Below are 10968 nucleotides of genomic sequence, written 5' to 3'. Positions count from 1 at the left end.
GGACACCGGTCGATAAAGGCCGTGCTTTGAACTTTTAAGAAGGTTTATTTTGTGGTACATATTTTTTTTCTTAATAAATGATCAACTTCAACGTTCCTAGAAAAGTGGATGAATAAACAAATAAATAAATAAATAAAACGAAAAATCACAAACGGGGCAGTATAAAGTGCTTGTTTTTAAAAGAGAAATTATTTTTTCTATTGTAGAGATGTTCGCCACCCTGAGGTCTCCACTTCAGAGTCCCGAATAAACTATTTCATTCGAATGGCCACTTTGAGTCGCTGTTGTCTATGATAATCGCAACGATTTGGAAAATATAGCCATGCGCGAAGTGTTTCGAACAGTCAATTTTACGTTCGAAAAACACTGATCTTATCACGGGCCAGTGATACCGATTTAGGAAAGGATAATGCCCTTTCTTTACATCAACAGTCGTACCAGAATAGAAAATTCTGACACATCTTTTCAGTCGACCGCCCGCACCACGACGCCCGCTGGAGTCGAAGTGGGTGCGATGTTAATAATTGATGCCATCAATTATCCTGTTGAATGGTGGAAACTTATCATAAACCCATTTATCCGCGCTCTAAGCTGCCTGGACCTGGTGTCGAATGCGTCGAATGCTAGTTTTGGCACTGACCATAACCAACCGTGACCGTCAAGTTCCGTCTCTCGTCTCGTTGTAAAATCGTACAATTGAAGACCCGGGCAGTGGGGGTATGGTTGGACCTGGCTTAATGCTCGTTTGAGGTTGGATTACACTCCGACCAGTCGAGCCCTTACTTCCGTGTGCTTCGTGCAAACGACGACAGGACATTCCACACACTATCCTCCTAGACCACGCTCGAGGCCACGGAAGAAGAGTTGGGGCCGGTTCGGCGGTGTAGCTTCCGTAAAGTCTCCGAAATACTATCTGCCCCCCGCCGGATAGTGGCAGGTAGCCCCGTTCGAATGCTTATGTTGCTGAATATGGAAATGAATGGAAAGTGATGAAAAATTCATATTTCGTACTTTCTTGCACACCGAGAGTGCTTTCATTTCCATACCACAAAACCCACGCCCACGGCGAAGGTCCTGCCCGACTGCTGCCCGAGACAGCGCCATCGACACCGTCCGTATATCCTTGCGGCACACACACACACACTGCTCTCCAGCCTAGCCTTGCTGACAGGGTTTGTTATCACAGATATATGTAGGATCCTGTCGGCTGGGGGAGAATACGAGCCCCTTCCCGCGCCGTTCTACCCTTTCGTCGTTGGTCTGCTAACTTTTCTCAGCCGTCAGCCCAATCAGGTGACAGGTAGCAAGGAAATGTTTTTAAAAGTCCCAGCCAGCCAGCCAGCCAGCCGGCGAATGAGCTGTGCAAATGCTCACAATTACGGACATGATGGCATTAGGCTTTGGGTTTGACTCTTTTGAGGGTGGTTGACGCCATCCAATCCGAAACTCCGAAGTAGTGTTCGCTGCCTGGACGAAAAACCGTGGCGCCGGTTGCGTTGGGTACGGTCCTTTTTCCCCACTCATACATTCTCTAACGACTAAATGATGTTTTGGGTATAATGTTTCCTTCCATTTCGTTTTTTTTTTCTAGCCCTGACATTTGTTTTTGGTGCCTGATGCTGGTTGCTGACTGTGGCTTCGCAAATTGAGGTCGATCGAGGATAGTTTCAATTACATCTAGTATATTCGTATTTAAATTCGTCCGTTCATTCGCGTAAATTGAAACCACGCGTCGGTGCAGTAATTGAGTGGATGAAAATTGATTTAATTATGAGCGAAATAAGCTTAGAAGGTTTTTTTTTAAATAAATTAAAATAGAACAGATGGATTTTCAGTGTCCTCTTCCGAGATATGAGATCTGACATGTTCGCAACTTTGTGCGTTTTATAAAGAAATCCATTCTTTTTCTGAGCTATTTTTCGGTACTAGGTCAAAGTAAAGAATATAAACAGGTGTTTAATGCCCTCAGTTTCTTTAGAACGGTTCTTTGGTTTTGTTTGTATTTGTGTTTTTTTGTGTTTTAGTATTTTGCATTTTGTACCAAGATAAGAAAAGTAAATTTGGGCTAGCAGCACCCTTAGACATAGACTCAGTATCGAAATAGGTAGCGTGAAACGGGTTGATCCTACGACCCCGAACAAATCATTCAGTCATGGCATGTGGTGTGGTGGTGTCCCAGAAGCCCTTTAAGAATGTCAAAGAACCCCACGCGGCACTTCAGCTGGCAAAAGTGTTCCCGGAAATATGTTTTATCGTTAAGATGGATCGAACTCGGCGCTCACCACTATTTCTCGCAGCCGCCGCCGAAAGATGTCCGTGCGCGGTGCGCCAAATCATCCCCAGTTTTTGTTCACCCTGCCGTGCTCTCTCTCTCTTTCTCTCCGTGTTCACTGTGTTCTCTTCATTTGTCGCATCATCATTTATTCAATCGTCTGTGAGTGAAACAGCAAGCTGCTGGATGGAAAATGGGCGCATTAAAACATAACGAAAACCCGGGTCGCCAGCCAGCGGAGAAAAAGAACACCGCCCAACGTCCCAGCGAAGAAGACACAAAAAGCGCATCTGCAATTGTTTCCCACTTAATGCGCACCCCCACCCCGCCCACGGAGCGGACCCCGTAGATTGCTGTGCACCCGATTTCTCCGGCGTTCTTGGCGTGCCATTTTTTCCTTGTCTTGTCTTGGTTCAATTCAACGCTCCGGCCGTTCCTGCATCCTGCGTTGCACATCTTCCAACGGTAAGGTCCAACGAGCGAGAATAACACAATTGCGCTACGTTAAAAAAGGAAAACCGAGAAGCGAAGAAAAAACCACCATCTTCCGAGACGAAAAGGGACGAAATGCAAAAAAAAAAAACCACCGGCAACCGGCGCTTGATTGTTAACCCCTTTTTTATCGCTCCTTCCGGTTGCCTATTAAGCAATCGACCTTTCGCTTCCGGACCGAAGTCAGGGCTGCGCTGCGCCGTGACGGTGGCCATGGTTCCATATCCTGCCTGGCCCCATCCTCGGTTTTGTTTAATGTTTCTTTCATCCTCTCTAATGCTACGGCAGCGGCGGCATCCACCTTACGGTGTTTTACTTTGTTGGCCCGCCCCGTTCCTTTTAGTCTTTCGTCTTCGCCCAGCGAGCTGCGCCGCCATTATCTTAATTTCGTTGATGCTGCTGGCGTTGCTGATTTATAGCATCATAATCGTGTTGTAATTAGTTCGTTCATATTTACGCAAACCGTATTCCAGAGATGCTCGGGCTGCGGATCGGCGATCGCGGAAGAAGCGTTCTATGATTTCCAGAATGTACATCGCTTTACGCTGCCGTTTTTTTGGTATGCCGTTGCCCCTTACGGATTCGTTTGAGCAAGAAAAAAATCAAAGACAGCGAATTGTTGAAAGTTTGATTTTATCGAAGCGTAAGAGCTTCGGTGCCGGTGCTTTTATTTAATATTTTCTCGACTTGATTACAAGGATTGTGATTCTTCTTTGTTTCTTTGCCACGTGCCTTTAGCCACGATTCTTGCAGCCAAGCACCGTACTTTGACGCTGATAGTTTACCTGAATATTTGACCCAAATAGTCTAATTTGTAGCACGAGTTAAGTGACTCCAATATAAGCAACCATTTTATGGATGGTCAAACGAAGCTTTGATGATTTTTTAGTTAAATCAACAAAAGTGCTGATGATGATGAAGATTACTATACTGTTAAATTGAGTAAGCAATTTACCATAGCAAACGAATAATAATTATTTATCATATACAATATTCAAACATATTTGGTTCGATCCGTTTCAATACACGTCCAACAAATAAACAAGCTTACAATAAATGTAATAAAGGCTTAAAAATAGTAATCAAGGATAGTTTGGTGTTGGTTACCTGAATTGGAGTTACGTTTTTAAATCTAAGCTTCTGTTACTGATAAAATTCTAAAAACTTCATCGGGTAATCAATACGGTTAAATGATTTGTTCGAAAACCATACGCCTTTTCTCTAAATTAAGTCATTCAATTAAATGTTCAAAACAGCAATCTTTCACTTTGCATCACACTATTTATACTATTCCTTATGTTCATCGTATCGCTCCACCTGCGGTGCATCATGAGCATATTTTGTAGCTAACCATTCGCAGCACGATTTGTTGGCGAGCTAACGAACGAAGGTGCTGGAGGATTTCATTCATGTTCGCTACTGCCACCGGAAACGGATTGGGGCGCGATTGCGAACGTGTTAATTCATTCGTTCATAACAGGAATTTCCGGTGCGATCTCTATTTCTTGGGCCCTCGCGGGCCCTTCGAGGCCCGCGCCTTCTCGCCCAACAAATCCGTCGCAACCGGAAGTGTGCTCTGCTGATGAGACGCATTTTCTCCCGTCGATAGCGATAGCGCACGTGATGATGATGGCGAAAAATGGCAAAGAAACGTCGAAGCACCTCGGCGGCGATGGAGGTGGCACCAAAATCGGAATGTCTCGATGGATTGGGGAGTGAAGAAATTAAGTATTGCCTGCCAAACGCGCTGGCGAAAGAGGCGAATAAAAACGGAGAAGGGATACAAAGTCTGACCGGAGAGTGGGTGGCGGCTGTGACGGTGGAAGCTCAGCGTCTGATGAGGTACTTGTTGTAATATCGAATACTCCAGCTTTCCGGCCACTCCTGGGGCCGGCTCGGAGCAGGGCCCCGGCTGTTGAGGGGCTGCACGGGGCTGATTACGTGCGGCCGTGCTTTGTAATTATTCAAGTCCTCGTCGACGGTGGAAAATAAATTATTCAAATCCAAGCTGTAGACACATTTAAATGAGGCAATTTTCTACTTGCCGTGGCGTGGGCCGGCGCTCCGCTTGGAGCGTGTTTTCTTTGCGCTTGGTTTGGTCCCTGGCCCAGGACCCCCGGGGTCAGGGACTTTCGCGCGCAGCGTAGGTTTCGCTGAACCATTTCACACCAAGGGGCCCCAAAAGGGCGCTGTGTGTGGAGGTTTGCGAAATACTTTTACTCATTCATTACATCGCCCAGGTTAATATTCCGATTTCACAGCAGCTTTTTTAATGTTTGTTCGGTTCCGGTGTCTTTCTCTTTTGCCTAAATGCCGCTTCATCGGGCAATGGCGAACGGGTCACGTAATCTGCGGAAAATATTGCATTTTGTAAGGTTTATGGATAATGTAGTGCCAGACACCGAGACAGGCAAATGAACGCGCCCATGAAACGGAAGAAATTATTCACACTTCGTGACCGTCTGGGAACAGGTTTTTCTTCGTTTGTTCGTTTTGGTGCCAAGTAAAAATCCGGTTGGCTTCAATCTCTGTGCGCCCATTATCCTTGGGTGGAAATGGACTATTTGCCACGATCACCGACAACGTACCGGAAAAACGGTGGGAACTATTTTCTTAGAGCACAATTAAAAGAAGTGTCAAATTGAAAGTATTCTTTTAGGTGTTATTTATCGAACTACTCCAGCGTTATTGGATGGGTATAACAATACTCTTGGTGAAACTTAGTTAATTTTACACATTATTTTACAAACACATTTATATAATAGTTACGCACAAGTTTCGCCCCATCTGACTATGGCAACACTGTCCCATCATCTGCGGCATCATTATCCGCGTCTCGTTTTTACCGATACACGAACGATTTACCGATACGTATTATCGTCAACAGTACATTCAGCTGAGAGTAAGCTGCACGAGAAGTACCGCATTCATTTATTGAGAACATTACTCTCACATTTTGTCCTTCAACAAATTCTTACAGCATGACTTGAATGAAGCGCCGTACAGAATAGATTGCCAGAGAGCTTCGTGTATCACATTTAGTCCAACATGGCATGGGCATTGTTTTGGCAAACAAACCATGCCTTTGTGTCGACATTGCTCGATTCTATTGTTTGGTGTAATGTGCACCTGGTACGAGCGCACGGGACAAATATCTACTTGGGTAAATTCACAACTTCTCATGCCACTGCGAAGCACAGGCAGCATAATCTACACACCGCCAAGATAATGCTTGGCGGTCCAGGTTGGGAAGATTATGCTTACACGGCACAATGGCACGGGGAATTTTAGGTGGTTCAACTTACTGTGCCGAGCGAACTTCCTTTTGATGATGCGACCAGCGACTAATGGCCATGGAACCTTACCGAACAATGCAATCTGCTCATATTTAAATCATAAACGTCGAATGCTTTGTGCTTTGAATAAACAACGAACTTTCGAGGCCTACGCAGAATCGCGAAGTATCTCCTCCGCATGATTGGTCGCCAAAGGATGTGTGACTTTTGGGGCCAGGGTAAAGGATGCTCTACGGGCACGGATATAATTTCGTTGAGCAAATTGTTACCCTTTTGTTGCACTTTGTTGCCAGAGGTGTGTCAATGAATGGGAAGATTACGGAAAAGAATCACAATAAAGCAGGAAAAATGTTGTCCCGCTTACAACTGTCCTTTGTTCATCTCGTGCCACCCAATTTTGCATGATTCATTGAAATGGTTCAACTTAACAACATGTTCTTCAGCATGGTTATGATACGCGGAAAAGTGAGCGGATAAAACACAGAAATATGGGCATGTTGTGTAGTATCACGTGAAAGATATTCATCACTCGGTAGCCTGATAGGATAACTTAGAAGCATTAACGCGAAAACTTTATTACGTAATGCTTATGGCAATGGTAGTAAAATGCTGTTACCTTTTTGAGCATATACCCAAAACTACTTCATCATTATAGAATTCACATTTACTACTCGAGTTGACCCAATGTGTTTGCGTCGAATGGAACCCTTTCGGCAATAAATATTTGTACAAATGAATATGCTATCTAGAACTTTGGTTCGTTTTAATAACAACAATTCATAACACTAGTTTCCAATTTTACTTGTTTGTTGTTTGTGGAGTACACAAAAATCGACGATGAGCCAAATCTTGTCCAAGCTAAACAGCTTTCAAAAATTGATTGATTACCCAAAATGACCAATCTTTTACCATAAGGCACCATTTTACCATATGAGCTTTTCTACACAAAACACGGACAAAACTTTCCAGTAGCCCTTACATCCCAGAACAAACTCAATCGAATTTTAGTTCCTTCGAAATCCGCACTTAGGTATGTGTTCAATATCGCGGATACAAAACAAACTATAACGTAAGCCCGAAAACTCTTCAATCTCAATTAACTAACGGTCAATCTCACCTAACGAAGAATAGTTGCATTACTACACACGTTCGTTGGCAGTGGTGAGTTCGGTCGATGTACCGATTCCACCGATCGTAAGGATCGTTTCCTTTTTCTGACGCTAGTCCATAACACGGAAAAAGGGCCGTCCAACAACTTTCAATGATGTTTCATAAATTGATGGTCATCGTTGGCATGTATAAGGGCGAACTATTCTGCTGTTAGCTTGTTCCCGACGTTTTTTTCTTCATTGTAGCTCATTGCGGCTACTCGGATCGCCGGATCGACAGTACTTTGCCGTTACCGTTAATCCCTATCGGTGATTGAAGCCAAAAGCCGAGACTTTGGAGCAAAAAAACTGCAGCGTCCAAGCGAAAATTCCTAAAAGGATGCCAAGGCGATGAATGCCAGAGAGATAGATACAGAGGGAGAGAGAGAGGGAGAGAGAGAGATAGAAAGAGGGCGAAAAAAGCGTACTGCTCGAAAAATATCGTTAGGTTCGTTCCAATTAACAAGGGATAAAGTTGAATTAAAACATGATTGGACGCCCGGCAATGGGCCGTGGCCGTGTTTAGGCAAAAGGGGTTCCACTCGATGAGATAAACGGAGCCCGTGCAGGGCTGGACCATGTCGGTCTTATACTTTGCGCCTGGTGAGACCAGACCGGATCCGGAGAGTGGCCGAAAAAGGGGTTCCACAAATTACCGCAAACCACTTGTACTGCTGGTCCTGCTGACAGGTCAATCCGTGCTGCACCGGAACCGAGGAAAGAAGACGCCGTTCTCGTCGGGGACCTTGCCTACCTAGGACTTCCAGGACACACGGAGAAGCGTGCCGAAAGCATGTGCACGTGGCCTAAGTGGACACCATCCTTCCATAGAAGGGTGAATTTTTCTCAAAAATGATGAAGACAGATGGGCGCCGGTGATGGTGGCCGGTGTGAGTCGTATGAACTCTCCCTCTCTGTCTCTCTCTCTCTAGCGGCTTTGGCTTATGATTCGGAGGTTTGCCTTTTTTTCGTAATCAATTTTTTACGGGCTCTACGATCTGCAGGCCTTTTTTCTGCGACGTACCGTAACAATTAAGTTTTAATTAAAACATGGTCTCAGATGTATGCAAATTTGTGTTGAACTCGTAGCACGAGAGGGATCCAAAGGGAAGTACCATGAGCTCGCTAACGAGAGTTTGCCGGATCGAGATGGTCAAACGTGTGCTTTTCTATCGGCATGTTTAAGCATGTTAAACTGTTTTTGACTGAGACGTTTGGTGTTAAAATTTAAAAATTAAAATTAAAATTATTCCGTTAATTTGCCATACATTGTTACATTTAACTAGCGGTAAATGTGCTGCAACTGTTATTATGCATACGGTGTTTCATCTCCTGACGATACGTATTCGTGATTTCTGGGAGGTTCAGCTGTACTTTGTTTGTGCTACTTTTTGTTGTGCATGTTCTTGTTTTTTTTCACCGTTTTTTTACTAGTCGTTTCGTATGTTTTGTTATTCATTTATATTTTTATGTTTCATTATTGACCTTTTCTTTTCTTTACTTTTTAAAAGAATTTTCAAAGAAATGAATTTTTATGCAGTTCCTGAACTATATTGCCCAGTTGCGCTGCAGAAGATCCAGCTAAGCCAGTTCGATAAGGAACGGTCATGAAAATCAGTTTTCAATATTTTAATTTATTTTTACGAGCGAGTGTCAGCGGCTCGCTAGCCAGACAAGGCCAAACAAATGGAACTCTGAGTGCGTATTATCGCTGATTCATCAAAGCAGAGCTGCGCTTGATTGGTATACACGATCACTCATCTCGCCAGTCCACAATCAGCAGTCGTAGCGATAGGCAGTGTTAGTGAAGTCTCATTGATTGTGTTCCACGCGCACTCCTATCAACGAGATGGCGGATCGAACGAACCCGCTGCTGCTGCTGCTGCTGGTGATCTGTCCGACGTTGTGGTCGGTTTCAGTGCACGCTTCGTCAGCTTGTAGCACTCCGAAAGGCGCACCGGGAGTGTGTGTTCCGGTGCGCAACTGTATGTATGTGAGGGATTTCATCGCCATGCCATCGCACCGCTTTCAAGACACCGACTACCTGGAGGGCCTGAAGTGTAGCGCTACGAACGAAACCGATCCGTTGTTGGTGTGCTGTCCGCGTCTCTTGAGCGAGCCCAACTGTGGCCCCATGGTGGGCTTCGGAACCCGGATCTACGGTGGCGATAACAGCGTGATCGCCGAATTCCCGTGGCTGGCCCTGTTACGGTTTCGGGCCCGGAACGGCAAGCTGTACATGTCTTGTGCCGGTTCACTTATTAACCGCCGATTCGTGCTGTCGGCGGCTCACTGTTTTACGGCGGCGAAGAAAAAATTCCAAGTTCTGTGAGTCGGGCCAGTCCCAAATCGTGCGTTCGTTAACTGATCTTCGTCAATCTCTTCCAGTGACTCCGTGCGGTTGGGCGAGTGGAACTTCAAGAACCATCGGGGAAGAAGCGATTGCAAGAGCGTCGGTGACCGGCGGGTCTGTCGCAAGGACTATCAAGTTGTCCGCGCTACGCTGTATCCCGAGTACGCGGTCAATGTGGCGGCCCATCTGCATGATATTGCCCTCATCGAGTTGGTCGGAGAGGTGGAGTTGAATGAGTTCGTAGCACCGATTTGTTTGCCACGAAGTTTAGTCGAAGACGCCCCTGCGGAGTATATGGCGGCTGGATGGGGTGCTACTTCGGCAGGTTGGTGTGACGATCGTGTCGACTGTCACTGGTTTAGATTGACAAATTTTTCTTTTTCGTTTTTTCGTACAGAATCGGACAGCATGACACATGTGCTGCAGAAGATCCAGCTAAACCAGTTCGATAAGGAACGGTGCCGGAAGGCGTACCCCGTGCCCGATGACAACGGAATCGGCGAGGGTCACATTTGTGCAGGAGGAATCGAGGGCCAAGACACGTGCCACGGAGACTCCGGCGGTCCACTGATGGAGTCCCTGGACGGTGTGTGGTACTTGGCCGGTATCACCAGCTTCGGGTGGCTCAGCTGTGGAAAGCAAGGTGTGCCTGGGGTCTACACGAACGTTAGCCATTACCTCGATTGGCTAGGGTTTGAGGTGTTCCGTGGTTCTTATGTTTAATCGAGCGGAGTGTCAAATTACAGTGGACCAGACTGATGTGACGAATAGTAACTAGTGGTATCGAAATTGTGTAGCAAAGTAGTGACATATCTTAGCCATGCATATTGTTAATGTTTGACTGTACGATGATACGTGTATAGCGTAATTAGTAAATACATTATCATAAATCATTCAGGTAAGTCCTATCATTGAAATCCCTTTCAAAACATTCGGTCTATGAAGCTTTAAATTTAGTTCCATGCTTTCTGTGCCGCGGCCCTGCTAGTTAAATTAACACTAACACTATAGGTCGCTACCCAGATGAGTAGCGTGTCGAAGCTGCTGCTTAAGATGAAGAACAGCTTCCGGACCGGGGCCCATTCTGACGATAGGGAATCAGTTCCCAGAATCCGAGGGTAAACCTCCTCTTTGATATGTTGATGAGCTCCGCTTTCTGACCGCCGCTTGATTGTAGGAGCCCTCCGGGGACGAGGATGTACACAACATTGCCCGATAGAGATGGTCCACCCATTTCAGCAGTGAGATACAAGATTTGGCTAACGAATCCAGATTTTCGAGAACGGGAAACGGTTGTGGTTTGCAATCAAGCAGCCAGGGTGTTGCAAAGACCTATCACCAGGTTTCAGTCAGGGGTTTGAAGGGCTTTCCAATCCCACTTCAAGTCGAATTTCGGACAACCTCACA

The 10968-nt window shown here is 45.6% G+C and overlaps 1 protein-coding gene across 1 annotated transcript; it reads left to right on the top strand.

Annotated features, from left to right (window-relative positions):
* The first annotated feature begins 9057 nt into the window (after positions 1 to 9057).
* LOC128278737 (CLIP domain-containing serine protease B14-like) lies at positions 9058 to 10284 on the top strand. The gene is made up of 3 exons (XM_053017466.1): positions 9058 to 9536; positions 9597 to 9886; positions 9959 to 10284. Exons 1-3 carry the CDS (start codon positions 9058 to 9060, stop codon positions 10282 to 10284), a joined length of 1095 nt encoding a protein of 364 aa, XP_052873426.1.
* The last annotated feature ends 684 nt before the right edge of the window (positions 10285 to 10968 follow it).

This window comes from Anopheles cruzii, chromosome 2 (genome assembly GCF_943734635.1).
Source record: "Anopheles cruzii chromosome 2, idAnoCruzAS_RS32_06, whole genome shotgun sequence".
Classification (NCBI taxonomy): Eukaryota; Metazoa; Arthropoda; class Insecta; order Diptera; family Culicidae; genus Anopheles; species Anopheles cruzii.
This window is presented reverse-complemented; position numbering and strand designations above follow the sequence as displayed.

Coding starts and splice junctions, on each gene's coding strand:
- LOC128278737 (XM_053017466.1), top strand. CDS start 9,058: ATGGCGGATCGAACGAACCCGCTGCTGCTGCTGCTGCTGGTGATCTGT. Junction 9,537..9,596: donor AAGAAAAAATTCCAAGTTCT/GTGAGTCGGGCC, acceptor AATCTCTTCCAG/TGACTCCGTGCGGTTGGGCG. Junction 9,887..9,958: donor ATGGGGTGCTACTTCGGCAG/GTTGGTGTGACG, acceptor TTTTTCGTACAG/AATCGGACAGCATGACACAT.